This window comes from Ascidiella aspersa, chromosome 9 (genome assembly GCF_963924565.1).
Source record: "Ascidiella aspersa chromosome 9, kaAscAspe10.2, whole genome shotgun sequence".
In the NCBI taxonomy this organism is placed as follows: Eukaryota; Metazoa; Chordata; class Ascidiacea; order Phlebobranchia; family Ascidiidae; genus Ascidiella; species Ascidiella aspersa.
In genome coordinates this window covers 1,697,495-1,721,463 of record NC_139455.1, presented here as the reverse complement: position 1 = coordinate 1,721,463, position 23,969 = coordinate 1,697,495, and the positions used below count along the sequence as shown (strand labels likewise).

The following is a 23,969-nucleotide window of genomic DNA, read 5'->3' as shown; positions in this document are numbered from 1 at the left end:
AATTGTCGCACAGTTTAACCTTGCCCTAAACCCGCTCTGTCAACACAATTCGAAGAAAATTCTTGAATGGTTTTCCCAGGCCCTGTCATTTTAATGTATATTGGGATAAAGAACCGACGGAAGTTTTTGCAGACATACACACAATTATCTTTGAATAAATAACTCAATAACAGTGCCTTCACCAACAATGTGAAACGTTATTTGTAGTTTGTACAAGTTGTTACAGCTCTTTTGAAACTCTGTAGCCCACACAATGGAAGGTCAAGGTAACTAAAACCGTTGTCATTACAACAACAATCCAACATTGCCTTGTGTTCCAATAGAGGAAAATGTTTCAAATAATAATGACAAATCACTTTTTGTAAAAGACGACGATATCTTAAAACCATAATGTATGCTTAGAAAGTTGAAATTCCAATCATATACGGTCGTTTCTATCGTTTACATTTCAACGTTAAGACTAAAACCTGCGCAATTGTGAATCCGCCCTGGTCAAACTAAATACAACTTAAATCAACTGCACATAACAGTTTAACGGAATACCTGTTATAAAACTTAAATTATGCACATCTAGATCGAAATGCCACAACACATATATCTGTAAACCCAATGTGCAAATTAACTCCTTTTGTTTATCCGCACTTTGAACACGTTAAAGGGAAACAACAGAAATGAAACAACTGATTCTTTTCTATACACGATTTATTTCTATCTGGAGCTTTCTTTGGTATTATAGAAGTTAATACCAACAGCATACAACAATAGTACACCGATGTTAAAAAAGCTGGCTTACCAAAAAATGCAACAAATTTATAAATCACACCATAAAGCACAACCGAATACATTCAAACTAAAAAAAAATGCCACAAATCGCATCTAAGATGCATGTAGAGTTGTTTATAATCCAACATTATTTTTTCTCTGTATATCTTGATTTAATAACAGGCTAATCCTTCACGCCTTTCTACACAAAGTACAACCGAATAAATTCAAACTGCCCAACAAAAATGCCACAAATCGCATCCAGATGCCATAAAGGCATTTTAATGAGCACCTGTTCCACACACTACATACGCACATAGCAGCCTCAGCTTGGCAACTACTTGCCCTGCGTGTCTCTTCAAACAAAGCGGACTCTATTCTTGTCCCAACCCGCCCCTATCTTTTACTGGCCGGCTACAATGCCCGGGCGTGTTATTGTTTGCGATCCAGTAACAAGCCGCAGTCTTTTTGTCGCGAGAGCTTGATTGTTTCCAAATTGCGCGGCGGCCAAATTTGGAATTTTGATAGAGACGGATTTTTATTCACAACACAGTTTGACGCAATTTTTGGTGAAGTTTTTTTTAGACTTTTTTGGTCGTTAAATTTTTAAGTTTTTTTTACAGACTGTTCTGGAAACATTTTTGCGCGCCCTTTTGCCAAGTAACTATTTTGAGCTTATGTATGGATTTATGTATGTATTTTATCTGCATTTTAATACATAATTAAAAATTGTTCGTTCAGTTTAATACTAAAGTTGTTGCAAAATATTTTTTATTGATATCTTGCTAAGAAGAGGCCCACTTTTTATGCAACCCCTGTTTTACGCAATTTTTATCGATCGCAAACAACAATTTTTTTTCTTGTATTCAGTTCCAGTGACATGCATAGTGCATATGGCAGAAAACTTACTATACACAATACACAGTGTTTTCAGGGGGAATTGCACCAGGTCCAATTCTTTTTTTCGCGATATGCGCAACGATTTTTTAGTTTTAGCCCTTGTGCACCGTTTAACAAATATCGAACCTAATAAGCTGAAGTATGTCCGGGTCAAGTCAATTCATTACTCATTTGTCCAAAATACTTCAGTCAAGTCAATTCATTTTGCCCAAAAGACTGAAATCCGATCAAGTAATTTAAAAACATTGACTTAAGTTCACTTAAGTCGAGTCAGTACACGAAATCTTGCCCGCCAACAGAACACATAATGCGCACCATAAAAATTCTAAAAGTTTATAACAGCTTGAGAAGCACACCGCTTCGAACAACAGTAAGTCAGCAAGGTCTAAAACTTTCAATACAAATATGCATTTCGGCATCATTAATTTATCTATACAAATCAATAGTAAAAAAATTTTAAACTTTAAAATTCTAACATAAATATAATACATCAGTTCAGATAATCACACCTCTCTTTCGAATAACAGAATCTGCCTGAATCCGAATTGCGAAAAACAAACGATTCTGGTTGCACATCAATGATAAAGATTAAACCAAATACAGAAGTTAGTAAAGCGAAAATCAGTTCGCGTAGTGCACCACTCGTCTAGAACAGTTGGTTCAAGTTTATATTAGCGCACTTCTTGACTTATATTGTGTTATGTTTTTAGATACTGATGATGCTTTCAATAGCGAAATATATATTTATCTTTATTGTAACATCTAAACAAACTGATTTTCGGTTTACTAATTTCTGTGCTTAGTTTAATATTTAACATCAGTTTAGAGCAAGAAATGCATACGACAAATATCCAACCTTAATATCGTCCCTTATAAGCTGGAGTGTGTCCGGGTCGGCGTGCTCTGTTTGTTCCCAGGGGGGTCTACGGGGGGTCGACATGTGCCGTGGGTGCACGTTCTCCTTCTCGTTCGACTTGGCAGCCTTTATTTCGTCACGAAGACGCGCGATCTCGCCCCTTATGACGTCAAGCGTGCTGTCCTTGGAGGTGCTCGCGATTGACCTTGAGAAGAAGAAAATAAGAGTTTTTTTGTTTAAAAAAAATATTGAAATTTTTTTTTAAATTTAGTTTATAATTCAAATCGATTTGAGGGATGTCCGATACTTGACCTTTTGTTCCGATATCGATATTTTGATAAAAAGTATCCCATACTAAATGATCTCCTTAAATGCTAAAGCAAAGTACAAAATTTTAAATATTTAGGTAAATTTTCCGAATTATAATAATTTTTAAAGGTGAAAAGTTTAGTGGGCATTTACGATACTTGGTTATTTATTCAGATACCGATACCCGATATTCTAGATAAAAAGCGTTACAAGCAAAATAGATTTTTTTTTGAATATTTAAAGGTAAATTTTTCGAATTATTAGAAATTTTTAAAGTGACGCGAAAAATAGAGTAGGGATTTCAGATACTGGACATTTTATTCCGATACCGATATTCTAGATAAAAGTATCGCGATCCCATACGACACAAAAATGACGTCATTACTATGCTTAAACAAGCAAAATTGAATAATTTTAACTATTCGAAGGTAAATTTTCCAGATTTGGACGCGAAAAATTGAGTATCGGATCTTTCCGCCAACATATCGGTATCGGAATAAAATTACAAAACCCGGGCGAAAGTGACGCGAAAAATAAATTCACGAAATCTTTTGTTTACTTTCAACTTTTGAACTATGACGTCAACAATGCGTTTTGTTTTATTAGAACACCAACACAATGCTACATAATTTTAAACCATTTTTATACAAAAAAGTCCCCAAATACCTTTTGCTGTCTCTCGACTTGACGCTCGTCCCGCTTTTTGACCCATGTGGGTAAGCAGGGGCTTTCCCCAATCGCATGACGGCGGTTGCTTGGGAGGGGACGGTGGATGTGGAGCAGGAGAGGGAGGGGTGACGAGGACGCAGCGCATCCCGGACCGTGGAGGTCGTACTAAGGTCATCCAGGGAGTCATCCTGGAAATTGGGAGCAAGAGGAAAATGTCGGACGGGGATTTGATATTACAGCTGAATAAAAACATTTTCCTGGAGGAAATTGGAAGCAGGAGATTAAAATAAATGTTGGAAATATTTATCAGCTAAAATAGAAACGCCAGGTGTCCAGGTACAGTAGCTAAACTACAGCATTCAAAAACAAATTGGACCACAAAAAAAGTAAAAAAAAAGAAAAAAAAGGAGTAAAAACCATAGAGAGCAGGAGAAGATGTTTAGGAGGGGATAGGTATTTTTATTAGAGCTTAAAGTTGGCTAAAATGGGTTAACACTTCAGTAAAAGTTTTAAGAAATGAGATTGAGATTAGTTTAATAATTAGTACTAAGGTCAACCAGGGAGTCATCCTGGAAAATTGTGAGCAAGATGATTGTCTTTACGACAAGAATTGGGGGGTTTTTACTAGATCTGGAGGTTGGCTGAAGTGGGTTATCGCTTCAGTGAAAGTTTCAAGATTGAGATTAGTTGAGAAGTTAATACTCAGTTCATTCAGGGAGTCATCCTGGAAATTTGAGAGCAAGATGAACTCTTGTCTTTTGAGAAAATGATTGGGGAGTTTTTACTATATCTGGAGGTTCGCTGAAGTGGGTTATCATTTTTAATGCTTTAAAAAATGAAAGTGTTTTTTCAAGAAGTTTAACTTAATAAATTAGTGCACGGGACGTTCTAGGAGTAGTCCTGGATGAAATCGGGAAAAGGATGAGAAGTTTTTACTAGAGTTCATTTTTACTTTGGTGAAAAGAAGGGTTTTGAAAACAGAATCTATGTGAATGCTCAAAAGAAATTATTTTTAGTTTACTTTGGTATAATATCGCTTTACGAACTTAGTTTTTTCGAGCAAATAGCCTTTAAAATGTTAAAAAACAATAAGGGTAATAAGGACATATCTTTAAACTCAGGCCCACACGAAATTTGACAATTAACCTAGACTCAAATGTTTTTTTTTATATTTTTTACAGGTCAATAAAAAGCTTTTTGCGTAGCTAAGTTTGCTTAAAAAAAAATAGTCTGTCGTATTGAAAAATACTTCTTCTAAAACTGTGTGCATATATAATTATATATATATTGCATTTAACCAGCAACTTACGTGCATTGGAGGCGGTGGCTTGAATATTCCAACTTTATCGATGTAACTTGCCTGGGGTCGGTGCTTGGGAAACCTAAACATAAAAAGCAAGTGTAAGATTCATCGAAATCTAACAATACACAAACTTTTCCTTCACGGCAAATTTTAACTTTTTAATTTGGTTGTTTTAACTGATTGTGGCGTTTTAAAATCTTTTACAATTTATTCCCGATTTAAACCCAGTAACATTTTAACCTCTATTTGAATGCCATCGTTTTTAGTTATTTTACAAAACTCAATTTAAGCAAGGTACTGTAGTTTTTCATTTCACTAATACCTTAAACATTATTGCCCGCAAAAAAAATTGTCCAATTCTGTTTTTTTTTCACAGTTGATACATTTTGGGCGAGTTCAAATGCTGTAACTGTAACAGTTTGAGGTCACTACAATTATTATATATTTTTTATGTCTTTTATCTTCGGTAATATTTTGAGCCTGCTGTTTAAATGCAATTGCTGCAAATATTAAGCTCCTGAAAAATGTTGAAAAGGAATATAGGTATATTCGAAAAGTTCAAAATCTTACCTACTTCCATGTGGGCTTTAATAATCCTACAAAACTGATCTCCGATATATTGCAACTGTAATAGTTCGAGGCCACCTCAATTATTTTATACTTTTATTTTTTTTAATTTTTTTTTATCTTTGTTAATATTTTGAGCCTGTATAAATGCTATTACAGTACCATATTGAACTTCAATATGCTGTAAGTATAACATTTACCTGTCGTTTGTTGTCATGGTCGAGGTTGTATCTCCCGACACAGTCCGGTCTCGCTTCTCGGGATGACCACGTGGTTTCGGGGTCGGTTGAGATATGACCTCTGCAGGGGGGCGTGACACCAGTTTGACCTTGGCCGGCTGGAGGGGCGTGGCCGACGCTGATTGGCGGCTGCTCTCAGAACCAACGAATCCGCTGTCAGTTCCTTTGTCTGAAAAGACAGACGTCTTAGTTCATGTAACAGAACATTAAAGAAAAAATGATGATATTACCGAAATCTTTGAAAACAAAAGATGATAATAGAGAAATGTTTGAAAACAAATGATGATACTGCCTAAATCAGTTGGCCTAAGCCCTAATCAGTAGTGAAGTGCAACAATGCCAGGTTATACAAATCCAACATGGTGGGGTTCGAACTCACGACCTCTGGAATACAGGGATTGTCGCTCTACCAACAGAAAGGAGCGAGTCGAGAAACAACCATAGCACCATTACCTGCTGCATGCTGTTCGTAAAACTAACCTGTGGTGAGGTTCGACCGCATGACCCGAAATGTTTAAAACAGAATATTTGACGTAGAATGAATACAAAAGCCCATACAGAAGAAGGTAGCATTTTTCGATGTTTTCGAATAAAATTAACGCTATGTAAAATGAATCCGGTTTTATTGGTAACGTTAACAAATGCTATATACTTCTGAGCATTATTCTTTAATATTTGCAGAAAATTTCAATATTGATATGCTTAAATAACACCATATTTATATCTAATCAACCTTTGACCTTCAATTTTTTAAACTAAATTATATCTAGCCAACCTGGTAACTATATCAGGTAATCATGAGTACTTGAACAGCTTTCAACCACAAGTTAGTATAAATAGCAGGCACTATCGTCATTTATTCGCCGATCACTCGGTGATAGACTTTAATAACCATTAAGTTTGATATACATACTTAAAGCCATAACGATTTTAATTTGAATATAGGTACGATTATTATTCAACATTATATTGATATCCAAACGGTCCGATCCCTTTAAAAGTAGAGAAAAGTACACTTATAACTTTCAAATAAAACACATAATATACCTTTCTATATAATGCTTTGAAACCTTTTCCAACAATTTCTAAATTAAATGTTGTAAAGTCAACCTGACCTGACAACTAGCACTTAATGGCGGTTTTCCTAATTGTAGTTAGTCTTGTAAAAAGTGCTATACTGTACCTTTCAAATAAGGCAAAAAAGTTAACCTGATGGCATATGATACAAGTTTTAACCTCGTCTAACAATTTTCCAAATTAAATGATATCAAGCCAACTGACAATTATATCAAGTAACCCTGAGTAGTTTGATGAACAGCTTTAAAACACACTGGCTTGTGTGCTGGCAGCACTAGGTCGTTACACAAGGGACGCTGGTGCATAATTCAAACTTTAGCGGCGGATGTAAGTTAAACATTAACCTAGGGACAAAGCGTAGAAGCGGATACAACGCTGATGCGATTTGAGCAAATATAAGAACAAAAACGTTTAAATTTCAACTTAAGATTCTCCTCAAATCAAGTCTGTCATATTTTCTCGGTGCCGGTGTGAAGCATATTCTTGTATTTTGTAAGTTTTTTGACCGTTACTTTATTAAATGGGATGAATAAACTGGTTTATAGTATTTTAATTTTTTGCAAGTTTGTATTTATACTTCACTGGTATATATTATTTAATCATCTACGCACTATGAAGTAACAAGTATTAGAACGATCCGCTACAAATAGTTGCTATCTATTTATTTTATTAAGAGGCTTAAATAGTTGAGAGCAACTTGATAATCCTTTTAGTAAAATGGAAAGATTTGCAGACCGGCAACCAGCGGTACGCAAGAAGTGTGTTTCCCGGTCCGCGGTTCTCTTCTTTATCAGGTGTCGGTCTGTCATTTGTACATTTTCTTTAAAACAAACTCAAATGTCTCATTGCATCAAAATCGTAATAACACTGAACATTCGACCTTTTTCGGTCTGTGATAAAATTTCAGTTCAAAAAGGTTGATTGGTACAATGTAAAATGAGACCAAGTTACAGCACAAAGCCTTCAACACAAAAATAAAAAAATAGTGCCACCTACCGGTGTTGTGTTTGCTCTTCCTATCCTCGCTGGAGGGCGCCCTGCGTTCCCTTCCACCTTTTCCAACTGGTCGTGGTAAGCGCGTCTGCTGCCTCCTAGTGGGGGATGTTGGTGACGTGGACATGATGCTGTCACCCATACTGCTGAAGCTGGAGTAAAAATATGAGAAAAAGTGGTTATTTGTTACGTTTTGAAGGGGTTAAAAGTTTAATGCGAATTTTTCTAAAGGATGACCTTTAATATTGGATCTTTCGCTGCTAAAGCTGGAATAAAAAATGATAAAAGTGTTTATTTTTTAAGGTTGGGGTTACATGTTTTGTGTGCATTTTTCCTAAAATGCATTTGCTATTGATGTGTGGCAACGTTTTCGCGTTTGTTTAGGCATGATAACCCTAAAACGTTGTAAGGATATCTTTACTTATACGTCTAATTAAAACCTCCAGCCATTAGGCCCTAAAAAATGAGAAAAAGTTTTTTGTTGTTTTTGAGTCATAAGTTGTATGTGCATTATTGAGTAATAGCAATTTTTTTGCGCTTTTTACGCCAAAACTTACTATTTTAATTTTTGATAACCCTAATACTTGCTCGTTACCTAAACGTAAAACAAGAGCTCTGATAAAATTCACTTTCCTGAGATCATATTTAGGGAATTGGCGGCATTCCCACCTTAAGGGTGACATAATTAATTATGCAGCAAGGGTTCGAATTACCACAAAATTTCGGTTAATTTTTTAAGTCAAAGGAAAAATAAACCAGGAACGCTTTCATCGCTTTAGCTTCACTTATTTTATTTTAATAAAAGTATCAAAAAAGTAAGTAGAATAGCAAGAAGCACCTTGAATTGAATCGTTGCCTCGCGTTGGTTTGTGGAGATGAAACTGGTGTTGGTGAATATTGGGTCTGTGACGTTGTAGAGGTGTCGTTACCAGTTGGCTGCAGGTACCTGGGATAATTATAAAAAACAAACTAAAGCATATTTTTTAACCAGGGATTTTAACGTTATCTGGAGCTACTATCTTGATGCCAAAAAACACATCTTGGCATTTTAAGAGTTTGATATGATCTGCATTGCTGTAGGCTTGCTTCGTTTGCAAAATTTCCATAATATTGATAAAAAAAATAAATATAAGCAAACTTGAGAATAATTCTTTTTTGACAATTACTTAAGAGTAATGTTATTTTAACAACAGTCAACTCAAGAGTTTTTATTAGATGTTTAGTTTATATCATATAATATGACTAAGAAGTACTTTAAGCTTTAGGCATATCGAACCTTTTAATTTTTTCAATTGTAAAATTGTTCTTCCGGCATAATTTGATCAAAGTGCCAACGCTCCGACCACCTATTCGGGCAATTTTCTTCAGGCAATATTATTGCAATATGTTTTTCGCCTTTAGTTGCAATTATATTGCCCCTGAAGAAGTTTCCCCGAGTTGTAAAATTGTTCTTCCGTCAAAATTTTATTAAAGTGCCAACGTTTCGACCACCTACTTCCTTCTTCAGGGCAATAAGAAGATTGCCCGAATAGGTGGTATATGCCTGGTAGCCAGGGCTGCGGAGTCGGACTCGGACTCAACGGAGTCGGTTTGTTTTGCTGGAGTCGAACTCGGGACTCGAGTAAGTTCGCGTGAAACTACCCGAGTCCCGAGTCCGACGTGCGCATGCGCAGTATCTAATTTTAAAACTGTTAAGGCGGCAAAATGTAAGTAGTAAAAGTTTAATAGCAAATAGTGAAATATTTTTAAACCATGTAATGCGAGTGGATCAATTATGACACCAATATGAGTGGATTGCAGAAAATCGACCTTAATTTAGTTGCATAATTGGTGAAATAAATACTGTAGAGTCAGAGCTGGACTCGGGACTCGACAAAATCTTACTTTTGGCCGGAGTCGGACTCGGGACTCGGGTATATTTTTTTGGCCGGAGTCGGACTTGGGTTGTTTTCAACCGACTCCGCAGCCCTGCTTGTAGCAAAAGCACATTCATTTTAATTTTTTGGTTACTGGCTATCAACGACACGCCTTAACCAACTTAGTGTAATTTTACCTGCTCGACAAAGGTTGAGGGCTGACGTCATCTTCCTCAGATGACAGATATTGGCTCGGAGCGGTTGTGTGGCCGTCATCGGCAGGGAGGGAATTGTTGTATCTGAACGGTTTCACAAGATTCTTATTTAGAAATTCGTGAAGAATTTTAAGAAATGCGTGAACGCTTTCGTTTTTAATTCAAAAACTGAAGACTTGATAACTGTTAGTTAAATGCAGATTTTACAAGGATTAACAAATAGCGTTTAAATTTTTTTCGCAAAGAAAATTCCAAAAAAAAAAACTTGCTTTTTTTATATTCAAGTCGAAATAAATGACGACAAATATTTGAAAAGTTATTTTAAACCGGAAAGTTTAATTGAATAAAATTTTTCAAACATAAAGTTATAAAATCTGTATTTAAATCTGATTCATAAACAAAAAAAATCAATTAACAAATACAAAAAACAATTTTTCCCTAAAATTAAAAAAAAAATTGGCAACATAATATGAACAAACTTTTTTTGGTTTGTTGTTTATGGAGAAAAAATAAGTGTTTAAATTATGTGTTTTTACATAAAATTTAAGTTTTTAAAGATTTTTTTAGTGCTGCCTTGGATAAATATTAAAAAAAATATTTATTTTTGCCTATAAAACTTAAAAACCCATGTTCAAAATCTACAATTCAACAAACCTTAGAAGCAACTGGTTGAACTTGCTGTCAACGTCGCCCTCTGGTGAGCTTGGAACTTCTTCGTCGACAAAATTTCTTCGAGAAGATGCGGGTGGAGGGGGCGACACTTGGTGGAGAGATTCCTCGTTGATGCGACGCTGCAGTTGCTGGACCATGTCGCCCAGGCTGAAAATTAACAAGTTTTTAATTTTTTAAATAAATTTTTATGTCGAATTTGATTGTATTTTCGGCTTATTTGCATAGGTGCTATCTCTCTGCAAATCAATGATTTGAAAAAACTCTCATGAACTTTTTTCAATAATATATTGGCAATATAGTAATATTTTTATTTGTGTCTATTTAGTAATAAGGCAGTAGTTCTCAACCTGAGTGCCGCGGAACCCTGGGGTGCCATTTCTAAAGCTAAAGGGTGTTGCGACATGTTTGGGAATCTTCAAGAATCTGATTTTTGCTCAACTTTTACAACTTTTTGTGTCCAGTATATTTATGTTCAATTCAGTGATTTTCGTCTTGTTTTTCTAAATTATTGCATTTCTGTTAAAGACCTGCGGTATTTTTTATCTTCATTCATAAAGAGCATGATCATTTTTAATTGTTTTTCTTTGCTGAAATTTCTGGGCAATTATCGATGTGACTGACAATTCACAAAGTTTTAATATTAAATTTAAGTTAAAAACGATTATGTTATGTTGATATACATTGTGTACTGACATAGCATTTGTACTCAACTTTTTTAATAATACTATTGCATATTTCAAATATATTTTTTAATTAAAAGATATAAAAACATATACAATACTGAAGTAATTTTCCACTCTATTATTTTATCAACTAAACTGTCTTATGAAGCTTTTTTTTTTCACCAAAAAGTTGTGATTTTAGCCAAAACTTTAGCAATTCAACAAATTCACCTTCCAATGTCTCTTTCCATTGACCTCGAAGGGTCAAATTCCTGCTCTATACCGCCACCAGTGGCCATGGATAGTTTTCGTTGTTCAGCTGCATGCTCGTCGATTGCGTTCAGGTAATCTTTCTCGAGGTTTCTTAGCGTCGCTTCTATATTCTCCATGGCGCGTCCCTTGTCTATCGGATCCAATACTCCCTCGTTTAGGAGAGTGTTGAGAGACTCAATCTTGTCCTGAAATTGAAATACAAAAATTATGTGCAATAATCTGAGATTGCAGTTGTAAAACACCAATAAATTTGACATTATTTTTTTCAATTTTTTACGAAATTTTTGTTTTGGAATCAGTCATTTTTTGAGGAATCAAACTGGTATTTATTAGTTTGGTTAAATTGTGTTTTAGTTAGGTAAAACTTTTTATAAAAAAGTATTAAGTTCACATAATCCAATAATAGCAAATCAAATTAAGGGCTTCTAAAGCAATAAACGAAAAAAAATTTTGGTGACAAAACCAACTATTATAGCGTTTACATATTTACCTGCAAGTCTTTGGCTTGTAATTGCAGGGCAACTTTAAGGAACTCGGTTGTGGCTGCAGCGGGCAGTTGGAGACTACTTTCGACCATACTGTCGCGCTTCGAACCACTAGAGTGAGCACCAGAGGGTGTTCTGTGATGCTGAAAGTTGTTCCCGCCATCCTGGTACATCGCAGGACCAGATTCCTGGCGAAATATGGTGTTAGTTTCCAGAAAACATATAGTTTTAAGGGAATATCGTAGTTTAATGAGAACTGTTCAAACAGCTGATAAGTTGATAACTCTATACCAGTGATTCCCCAACTGTGTGTCGCGGCACACTAGTGTGCCTCGAGAGATGGCCAAGTGTTCCGCGAAACTTTTTGTAATTTTTTAAAATAATTTATTTGTATTACCAATAGGCATACACGCAAGCATTTTACTTAAATACACACCATCCATTACAAATTAATCATATTGAGACATTTACATATAGTTTGTGGTGTGTTAAGGGCGATTGTAAAATTACTCCATTGTTGTTCTGTTAAAAGTTTGCCGCGAAATATTTAAGATATTTTTAGTGTGCCGCAAGCCAAAAAATTTTGGGAACCACTGCTCTATACTATAAAGTAGAATTTAGAACTACTATTGCTCTTAGAATCTAGATCTATCATTGCTAGGTCTATGCAGGGTCACTATAGAAGCATTTAAAATCTTCTATAGGCCTTACATGTAAAAATAGAAATTTTGTGTCGAATAAATTGTATATTTAGACTGTAAACAAAACAGAGAACAAAAGCATGAATCCTTTCTTGAAAAGACCAGAAAATTTCTGGTAAATTAGGCAACAAAAACTGAATGAATAAAGACACAACAGGCATTCGCAATAAGCATTTTAAAGCACATTTCCTTAGGACACAGTATAATTTCCTTAAAGATACATAGTGGTACTGAAATATTGTGGTTTGAAAACTCCTGAAACTGCTAACAACTCTCTATGAATATTAGAAATCTTCTGTACACCTTAGATGGAAAAATAGGAATCTTGGTAAATAAGTTAAATATTTAGACTGATTCATGAAAAACAAGAAAGCATACATCATTTCTTAGAATTACCAGAAATATTTTAGTCTATTTCGCAGCAAAAACTGCATCGATAAAGACAGAAAGGCTTTCGCATTGAAGCATTTTAAAGGGACACAGTATAATCCAATAAAAATGGAAAAACAGTGGATAGTTTTTAGGGTAAAAAATTATATCAATAAAATAAATTAATTTAAATAATAATAAAAAAATCTTAATACTAAAAACCTGGGGAAATTGTTGATTTTCTTGTTCTTCTTGTTTTCGCAATTCCGCCTCCTCAAATGACAGTGTTGGGTCTTCGGGATTCGCTCGAGGTACAGCAGCAAAAATGTTGATCTAAAAGGTACAGTCTCAATTAAATTCCGCCATAAGCGCAGTATTATAATAAATAACTATGTAATAAGATTAAGAACATTGACTATCTTCAATGTCCAGAGTTTTCTATATAGTTTATTAATTTTGTTTCACTAAATGCAACTACAATAGTATTGGTATTAAATTATTATAATTAAGGATAGATTAACATTAAGAGCACCAGTTATATTAACAGAACTTAAAGTCTTTTTTATACTTTACTAACTTTAATTGTTCAGTAAAATATTAAAACTTGTAAATTAACAAAAAAAATCAAGCAAAAATTTAAGAAAATTAACATTATTTTATTATTTACGACTATAATTGTATTTTTAATGCCATTTTAAAGCAGAATCATTATTTTAGGGTCGTTTTTACATTATTAACCGAACATTTTTCAGCAGTGTAAAAAAACGAATGGAAAAATGACAGCTAGAATATATTTTTTTATGTAGGATTTTAAACTCACAAACTCTACCCTAAGCTTATTAAATAAAAGTTTGATAAAAAAGCAAATTATACCTTTGCACCGAGTCGAAGGTGATCTATTGTATTCTCTGCTTGAGCGTATTTCATCAGGAGCGAATCATAATTGCTCTGTTAAATTCAAAGCAACAATTCTTGACAAATACAATTATAAAAAAAAAAAACTAAATTAAAAATTTAATCAAATTTAATTTTTTTCATCTCGTGAAACTCTGTTTTAAATTCAACAACAATATTCACAAAAAATTAACAAAAAAAAAAAATTAAAAACCGAACTTTGTTCTTTATTATAAGTGGAACTCAATCAGCATAAAATTCAGCCAAAACAAACAAAGTTATATAATACAAGCTTTAAAAAAATGTTATGTGGTAAAAATTATTAAAATGCACCTTGAAATGGTAAACTTGTAATCAAAGCTTCAATCAACTTAATTCACATTCTGTGAAATGCCTCATATTTTATTTACTCAAAAGTTGTCCAATATTAGTTTTGCTCAATAAAGCTTCTTATCAGAAATATAACTCTTATCAGCAATATAAGCAGAACAACTAAATTAAAACTTCAACCGTTTTTTTTTATAAAGAAACTCTGTTTTAAATTTATACACCATATTCACAAAAAATAACAAAAAATTAAATGAAACATTGATCACTGTTCTTTTAAATAAATGGAACTCCGATCAATCAGCATAAAATTCAGCCAAAACAAACTAAGTTCAACAAGCTCTAAAAATTTTGGATGAGCTAAAAATGATTAAAACGTACCTTAAATGGTAAACTTGTAATCAAAGCTTCAATAAACTTAATTCACATTCTGTGAAATGCCTCATATTTTATTTACTCAAAAGGTGTCCGATATTAGTTTTGCTCAATAATGCTTCTTATCAGCAATATAACTTAAAAATTTTAGTTAAAAAATAACTATACTGACGTAGTAAGAATATCAAAGCCCACACAGAAGTAGAAAGCATTTTTTTTTATCGTTGCAATAGCAGGAGAGAAATGGTAGGTTTACAAGCATCCTGCGTAATATCTCTTTATTCATTTACAACATTGTATTTCTAAAATCCTAATGCTTCCTACTTCTGTATGGGCTTTGGTATTCTTACTACATCGTACTACAACTTCCAACCATTATGCTCCAAATTAACATTTGTACCTACATATTCTCTTTAAGCGCGTGTCAGTTTGACAAGCCATAGCTGTTAATGTCTTCACAGAAGTAGAAAGCTAACAACAAGGGAAACATCCAGTAACCACACAATGCCAAAATATTTTTCACCTTAGGCCTCAAGCCATTGTCATAGAGATTAAATCGCTATGTTTTTTTAATCCCTTCACAAGATTGCTAATCCATTAAATACACATTAGCTCTAAAGTTGATTTAGGCTGGCTGGCAAAATCAACAAGTTAAGGTTTATTATATGACTGTCTTACAAAACTGTGAAAATCCTTAGTGATTTTGCGACAAAGAGCTATAAAAACAAAAAGCCATTTAAAACCTACAGATTTTTATCTTACATACGAACAACTCTGAACCAAACAATATAATATTTATATCTTTTTAATACCTAGCTGTATGCACTGACCCATACCTCGCCTTTTTTCGTTGCTATTTTTTGTTATTTTTGTCCTTTCTTTTTACGTTTTATCGCTTTATCTTCACTTGATTTTTACACTGATGATGGCATGAGTTATTGCTGAAACGTCTGTAAATTCCGATATGTCGTTGTTATTGAATATTATGGCTTTGATATTTTTATTCAAACAATATAACCTTTCACACAGAACGTGATAGCATATTTTTAAGATCTGAAATATCCTTAGTTCATATCTGCATTTCTCTTTGCATTGACATATTTATTTTACATCTAACTACAACTTCAAGCCAGTATCTTAGATTTATTTGAAATGTTCCCAAAATATGCTACCTACTTCTGTATGAGGTTTGATATTAATTCTACGTCTAAATACAACCTCCAGCCAATATGCTTTAAAAATAGAATTTAAGTAAAATGCATGAAACTTGGCAAAATTATCAATAAAACAGCAAGAATTTCAACTAAATTCTGACATCTATAACTTGGGACACAATAGAACAGCTTTGCCACAATGGCTTTTTCCACACAAGGGCAATCCTGCTATGTTGTTATGGTGAACAATGGAGGTTTAGTGACTACAATGTTTATATACAACATGTCGACACAACTTGGAAATTCTTTTTCAGTTTGGGACAAAAACAATTTAAAGGTACCTAATGGCTTTTTAGCATACTCTTGTTGTTCTTTGAACACAATTACTTGCTGAATAGTTAGTTTACTTCCATAAAATACCATTTTTTTTATAACTGTTGACAAAATAAATCTGACAAATCTAAATAAAGAACACCAATAAAAACAACATTTTTTTGTAAAACAGAACAATATTTCCAGCTTTAATAGCCTTCATTTTCTCCAAGAGATAGTATGTTATTTTAAATATCATCAAATGTGACCTTTAAAAATCGAAAAACTAAAATATATGCGTAATCCTAGATATTTATATTTTTATGCTAAACAAACATGAAAACAAATAAAAATAAAGGTCATACAAGGGTTAATAAAAAACTATTTTACCTCATAAATTATAAATATGAAACTTTCCCTTGAGTATAAGTCAGACAAAAATTTGAGAACCTCTGAACTAAAAAAAAAGGTTGCCAAACAAAAAGAAATACATTCAAGTACATGATTATTTACCGTGTTTTTTAAGCGACTATTCAAAAAAATGATAAAGCAATTCTTTAAATAGTGAAACCTAAACTTAAAACCTTTGAAATAAGACAAACAAAGTCAACAAATAAGATTAAGAAAATATTAATTGGACCCATTTATTTAAGTACAAGCAATAAAAAAACACCCTCATTTCACCTGGAGTTCTCGCACAAGATCTTCTTCTCTCTTTCTGCTCAAAGCTTCCTCCTTAAGTTTCGATCTCAGTTCGGTCCGTGAGATGTCGGACCTTACACTCATGTCATCCGTACTGCTCTCACGATGAAGGGTGCTCTTCCTAAAAACAATAGCGACGAAAAATTGAAAATAGTTTATATAAATTTTCTATATTTTTTTATTCAAAACAAACTACAATTGTAACATTTTATTCTTAGGGTGTAGGACTTTCGGCAGTTATTAAATAGGAAAAAAACTGGCAATGAACGTTTTTGCGTATCTTTACTTAACACAGATTTGTAGAGCCTTTGAACACATTTCGTTAATGAATAATAAAAAGTATATATTTAAAAAAAAAATTTTGATTGCTTTATTTGAAATAAACAATCTTTTTTTCAAATGTAATATACTAAAAATCAACATTAAAAACATCAGTTGGCTGATATGTGCGTATTTTAAAAAGATTTTAGCTACAAAGTATAACTCTATAATGGTTAATTTTCATAATTAGCTTTTGTGCAAACCTTCCATTTGCCGCGTTGCTCTTTCTACGTGCTCTACTTGCAGCTGGAGAACGAACAGGGCGGGTTGAACGACTTGAATAACCGGGGTTTGACGACGTTAAGTTTTCTCTGCAGGAATCAATCAAGGATGGTAAAAAACAATTAAAATATAGGTGGAATTTTTGATTTCTTCTAACAAATAAATTGCTCATGTGGGGTCTATTTTTGAGAAACATTAGTTTTTTTTAATATTACATTTATCTGTCCTTTTTTTGCTGTCAGTGCTATAGCAAAGAAACCGAGCGTTATTTAAGTTTCACCTAGATGACTAAGAACCTAGAAAGTCACATAATAGTGGTATGTTATTAACTGATAAAAAACAGAACATATTGCATTTACCTGCACTCAACGAAACATAAGGTTTATAAGGTTGAATTACTTTTCTAAAGGTCAAGCACCACTGTGCTAGTTTAGGGTCACCAAACTTTTACCAAAAAAGGCCGGATAACTGGAAGAACTGATGATCACCCGGATAAAAATTTTGTGTCAAACTTTATTTACTTGATTATCTTTAAAAAAAGGAATTTCAACAAAACTGCAGTGAGCTTTAACAAATTGCCGCTCAGTTTAAAATTTAATCAAAATTCAGTTTGGATTTGAGTCCGCCAAAAACTGTACCTTTCTTTAAAAAAAAAATATGCCAGTAGAAATTAACTATTCAGGTCAAATTAAACCCAGACCATAGTTTAGTGATCTGTGCCCTATATTCACCCCTACAGTTATCAGCAGGCTATAGTTAAAATAACCTTGGTGACGATTTGTTGCTTGAGGACAGCTGTAGTTTGTTCTTGGCTTGAGGTCGGACTTGCATGCTGCCTTTGTTCGATGATTCTCTTGGTGACGATCTGCGACTAAATTATAGTAAATATTAGCTTTCAACTTAATATAAGACTTTTATAGTATTATTTAAACGGCATACTGTTTGACAACATACATCAGTGTTTTTTCTTATTTCACAGCAACCCCAAAATTAAAGTGTAAGTATAAGAGTGCCTCAATTATCTTCACTGAACTTTTGTATGCAAACAAAAAAATAAGAAATTTGAAAAATTTATTGCGAATTTAATTATTATGGGCCATGTCTTTGCATTGCGTCCAAATTATTCTCAAATTTGGAAAAATTCCCAGAATTAATCTTAATATATCTAACCATATAAACTAGTGCAATCGGTGACTTAACATAAACAAACGGCGACTGAATTTTAGTTGTGACTAGAGATAGACCGGTATCACTTTTTTTGGACCGATACCGATACCTGATCTTTTACAATTTTGTCAACCGATACCTGATACCGATTTTTTTTATATATCTGCTAAATGTTCAAAACTTGAATTAATTGAAAATAAAATCCAAACAACGTTTTATTATATTTACCTTTATTAATTATTTAACTATTATTTTGCATATTAACTTGGCGTGATGTTAAAATCCAAATTTCTTCGATCACAAACTGGGTAAATCATTTGTTGAACAGGAAAAATTATATCATATTTTCATACTAAAATATCGGCCAAAGTATTGGCCTACATTCACCGATACCGATATATCTATGAAAGGCAAATATCGGCCGATATTATCGGTAAACAATATATCGGTCCATCTCTAGTTGTGACCCATAGGCTGAGAAAAACAGTATACATTATTAATAGAACTCATAAGAATGTGTATATGGGGGCAATTTCAAACAGGGACCTGGTTTACTAGATGAGACAGAAAAAACAAGATAAACTCAATACTAGGACAAAATGACAACAAGGCTGCAACTTTTTCATAAAAAAACGCCTGTAGATTTAAAATATTTGCTGGAAGAACAATTTTAAAATTATTAAATGTTATATACAATAAAACTAAAAACTTACCTTGATCTAGCTGGGGACTTTCCCCTTTCTCGTGGCTCACTGCATTGAAATATTTAAGTTTTAATAATTAAAACGACAACACATCAGCTTCAGGTGTCAGAGTTATCTATTCAAGCGACCAATGTGAAATATAAACATGAAAAACTGCTAAATAAATTATATATACATATATACAATAAATATAGCAGTCAAGAGTCAATGTATGACTTCAAATTGCAAAAAAACTATTTTTTTGACTCAAAGTTAAAATAAAATTGCAGCACGGCCTTTTTACTCTGCTATATACAAATAACTAAACAGCAAACTGGTCTTACTGTGGTTTGTACACAGCCAATGAATTGCATCTACTTGCATGACAGTTCACAAGCTCAATTAGCACTACAAGCAATTATGATTAAGACAACTTAAACCTTGGAAATGAAATGATGGCCCCAGGCTACTTCACTTACTCTGGTAACTTCTTTCTCCTTGTGGAAGTTAATGGCCTTTGTTCAGCTCTGTTCTCTTCTGAAAAATAAAGGTAAAACTTACAAGTGCAACAAACAACCTATTTATTATTAATGAAATTGATATAGTTTCATTTGTAAAAACTTCACTTCTGAAAAATAAAAAGGTAAAACTTATAATTACAACAAACACCTTATTTATTATTCATAAAATTGATATGGGTTCATTTGTAAAAACAGCTAAATCTTTACACATTTAATAAAAAGTATACAACTATAGAATTCCAAAAGGGCTTTAATATATTTTTATTGGTAACAATTTGTTTTTATATGAATTTTTTAGTTGAAACTTTGTTTTATTTCTATTTAGTTTCTTTTTACCTTTTATTGCGGCATTTGTACCAGTTAATCTGCCAGATCCGTCTAAAAAATATAAAATATACACAATTTATTAGGGTCTGCAACTTAAAAAAAATACTATAAATCAGAATCAGATCAAATGTGTTCCAATTGTGGAGGAAATTTTCATAAAGTTAATTTTAATACATTTTATCTAATAAGAGAAAACATAATACATTTAAAAGCGGAAAGAAGAACCAACATAATAACCATAAAAATAGACTTGTTAACAAAATAGGCAGCATATTTTAAGGTTGTGCAAAAAGCTTTTGTTTCACCCAACTTAGATATGCTTAATTGCTTATACATCGTCGCAAAAAGTTTACGGTGCAAAAGAGTAACCAATAAAATAATAATAAACCGTGCAAATCTCACCGAGTATTTCTTCAGTTCCCATATCCTCAAGCTGTTGTTGCAAAAGAACCTCAAAGTCCTGCGTTGTTCCAAAAGTTGCAACCAGACTAAAAAATTTAAAACAATTACAAATGAAAAAAACGGTATTGTTGAATACCACGTGAAATTACGAAGCCTCAGTATAGGCAAAATATAGTAAAACAGTAAATATTTTCACATATCACACATACCAAAATTATGCAAAATGCATTTTCACTAAAATAACTGAACCCTTGTATGCATAAAGATCTCTTACATAACAAATTAACAAAGGTGATTTTTTTGTTATTCGGATCGAAATGCTAAAAAATAAGATATAAGATGAAACTATTTCCTCAATTTTGAATTCTATGCTTTAAAACTTTTTTAGTTGTACAATGTAATTCAAGAAATCAATTGCAAGTGAAAAAACAGTTTTAAAATACTTTGTTCCACATGAAATTACTGAGCCTTACTTGAATGCAGCAGACAAAAAAATGAAAAAGTAAATATTTCACATACCACATAACAAATTTTAGTAAGAATGCATTTTTTTGAAAACTAAATCCTTTTGTGTTAGGGCATCTCTTTTTTGTTCTTTAATTCAGGTCTAATTTAATATTATTATTTTTTTTTTAACTTCTAAGGTCAGACTTTATTATACTACGATTAAGAAAGAGAAAAAGTTGAATTTTATGTTTTAAAGCTTCATTTTTGGTTGTAAGTTGCTATTTAGAACTCACCTATCAGGTTGATTAGTTTCAATGCGAGTTGTTGGCACCATGAACCTGTCCAAGGTCACATCAAGGTCAGTGTTGTTGGTCTCATCCAGTTTTGGCGTCTCTTGATCAGAATCAGTTGACGAAGATGAAGATGACGATGACCTTTGACCCAGATCGGAGGTGCGTGCATCGGGAGAGTAAACTTGGTTGAGCTCGCTGTGTGATTTTCCGCTCGTTGATAAAAATGACTCATTCTGTTGGTTTTGAGCCGGGGACAATTCAGTTGTGGAATTACCTGAAAAGTAAAAAGCTGATAAACAAAAAATTAAGAAACTCACAGTTATGTGGCAACAAAAGGTTTGTGCTAGTTTAATGTGTAAAAACGGGACTGTGGATTCGGTTAAAACAACCGGATTTTGATTGAGGCCAAAAAATCAAGTTAAGTCTGACTTCAGAGTCACAACTCTGCAAATTTGCTGATCCAATTGAGCCCTGTGTCCGGCTTCTACAGCGTGTATTTCACCCATTTATGTAATTAAAATAAGGTTGATTTTTAGCAATCCACTTATAGGGGTGTCATATAATTCATCCACTCACAATGCATGGTTCGAAAATATCCACTATATGCTATGCTGCCTTTACAACTTGAAGTTTGCGGCCTTATCAGTTTCAAAATTTGTTACTGCGCATGCGCTTGTCGGACTATGGTAACCTTACACGAGTCACAAGTTCAACTCCAATAAAATAAACCTATTACAATGAGTCCCAAGTCCAACTCCAAAACCGCAACCCTGGTTATGTTTTCAAGGCAATGACAGAATAAATCAAATTTAGATTTAAAAATTTATTTATTGCACAATATTAATAAATTCTAAACCTTTTGTAAAATCTAAATATTAGTGTAATTTGTAACTACTTTTGTCAATTGCATTTTAATAAGTTAACTTTTCAGGTGTACGCTATAAATCTTGTCTACTTGCAAACTAACAATTGGAAATGACCAAAAAACTATTTTAGACCTAAATTAAATTTCTTATAAATCACTGCAGCAACTGGTTTTTATGATTACCTTGTGCAGAGGGCTGTGGAAAACTATTTCCTCCGATGTGTTGAGATAAGTTGACATTGGAGGGACCTGGAGAATTTGTGAGAGCACCTACAAAATTAGAAGTTTAATCAGGTTGTCATCAAAATAAGGCAAATGACAAAATCAGAATTTTACACTATAATATTATTTTCATATTTGTAGTAAAATGTATATCTGGAAAATATAGGCTCAAATTTGCAGATATCGATATATTGGTAGGAGTCGAATATTGGCTGCTATTATTAGTCAACCAATATATCGGTCAATGTCTAATAAACGCAATTTTAAAATAATCTGACCTTCGCTCATATAACCTGTGTCGTGATGGCCAGGCATAGAGCCAGATGCAGCTTTCCTCTTTGATTGACCCACTATAATATAAAAAAATAAATGTGTTTTAAATAAACAATCCAGTAAGAAAATGTTTCACTTCAGTAAAAACAATTCAATGGTCAAAAACTAATGAGATATCATCCACTTGTTTTTTTCACCAGTTAATTACAGTGTTTTTACTGATAAAATTTTAAGGTCGAATTTGCAAAATGATAAAAATAATGCTACAGAATTAAAAATGTTTTAGTTATGTGGTTAGTATACATGACTTTAACTGCATTAATGTGCCCCGGTTGATTCCACATTTGTTATTATTAAGGTGGATATTTTTGACTTGGCTAAACGGTTGAAATTACCAGTTAGACCTGAATTATTTTATGTCGAACTTGTTCACAAAATGCACAAAAATTGTTTACAAAATTAATATAAAATGTTAGTGAGTATTTTGGAATTGTCTTTACTTCAACTTTTTTTTGTCTATCTCTAGTCTCTTGTTTTGAATTTATTTAATTGTTTAACGATCAATAATTTAATTTCTTTTACATTTACCTGATCTTCGTGAAGAAGACGTAGAACTGGTGTCAGAATGATTGGAAGCTTTGAGACTCAAGATTCCCTTCTCGGACCTTGTGTCGCTTTTGTAACTTTCTGTAAAATCAGGCAAAATTTATGTAAAAAAAACTTTGTACTTACAGTGAAATCGTATTGGAGAAAACTCATCCAACAATAAAGTATGATTGACTTTGCAGTCAAATTACGATTGAGTTTTTGTAAATTTTTATACTTATATCTCACTGTAGGGCCAGAAATAAAAGTAATTTGCTGTTTGTTTGTTTTTTGCTAAAAAGGGCGTGAGTAGAATTTTCACTGCCTTAGCAGCCATTCTATTAAGACAATATCTAAAAAGAAAGTTCAGGCTAGGTCAAAATATACAACTGTTTTGGTTTGTTTTTTTAATTAGTAAATGGACACTGGACAGCATTATATTTAAAGAAATACTACAAACTAACTAGATGATAAGGAATATAGTTTTAAAATAGGAAAAATTGTAGTTAAATAGAAATGAATAGCATAAAAATCTCCATAGGTATAATAATAAAATCTCCTAAGAAAATAAAACTATTCTTCTTAAAAATACATTAAACTTAATTTTGAAAAAAATCGAGATTTTGTTCCTTACCTCTGCTTTTCCTTCCAGAAAGAACCATTTGTTCCAAATCTTCAGGGATGTCCGACAGGTCGTCGTCGCTATCGGCAACCGTGTTTGCTTGAATAAGTCGCTCGATTTCCTCGAACTCGGTGAGCGACTCTGTCTCCTCCTGGTGGGCACCTGGAAAGTTGATCCGGAAAAATTATGTATGTGCTCTGTAACAGATCTAGTTGGATGTAAGGATTAAAGATAGACCAACATAACGCTCCTACAAATACATCGGTATCTGTAAATTTTAACTGATATTTTGTTATAAAAATAGGGTAGACCTTTTCCTTTAAAAAAAAAAATTATTTAAAAAAAAA

General features: G+C 32.9%; 1 protein-coding gene across 1 annotated transcript in view; it reads right to left on the bottom strand.

Moving 5' to 3' along the window:
• Positions 1–23,969, bottom strand: part of LOC146131819 (uncharacterized) — a 31,195-nt gene that overhangs the window by 3,513 nt on the left and 3,713 nt on the right. The window contains exons 5-28 of the mRNA XM_083397072.1: positions 23,635–23,784; positions 23,004–23,102; positions 22,421–22,492; positions 22,104–22,190; positions 21,056–21,329; positions 20,316–20,401; positions 19,923–19,964; positions 19,545–19,602; positions 19,096–19,134; positions 17,982–18,080; positions 17,197–17,304; positions 16,655–16,793; positions 13,782–13,856; positions 13,131–13,241; positions 11,844–12,026; positions 11,312–11,538; positions 10,401–10,565; positions 9,729–9,830; positions 8,514–8,621; positions 7,679–7,827; positions 5,567–5,774; positions 4,806–4,878; positions 3,494–3,684; positions 2,519–2,723 (exon numbers count right to left, since the gene is read on the bottom strand). Of these exons, the coding sequence (XP_083253198.1) occupies positions 2,519–2,723; positions 3,494–3,684; positions 4,806–4,878; positions 5,567–5,774; positions 7,679–7,827; positions 8,514–8,621; positions 9,729–9,830; positions 10,401–10,565; positions 11,312–11,538; positions 11,844–12,026; positions 13,131–13,241; positions 13,782–13,856; positions 16,655–16,793; positions 17,197–17,304; positions 17,982–18,080; positions 19,096–19,134; positions 19,545–19,602; positions 19,923–19,964; positions 20,316–20,401; positions 21,056–21,329; positions 22,104–22,190; positions 22,421–22,492; positions 23,004–23,102; positions 23,635–23,784 (3,050 nt within the window). The remainder of the gene's footprint in view (positions 1–2,518; positions 2,724–3,493; positions 3,685–4,805; positions 4,879–5,566; positions 5,775–7,678; positions 7,828–8,513; positions 8,622–9,728; positions 9,831–10,400; positions 10,566–11,311; positions 11,539–11,843; positions 12,027–13,130; positions 13,242–13,781; positions 13,857–16,654; positions 16,794–17,196; positions 17,305–17,981; positions 18,081–19,095; positions 19,135–19,544; positions 19,603–19,922; positions 19,965–20,315; positions 20,402–21,055; positions 21,330–22,103; positions 22,191–22,420; positions 22,493–23,003; positions 23,103–23,634; positions 23,785–23,969) is intronic.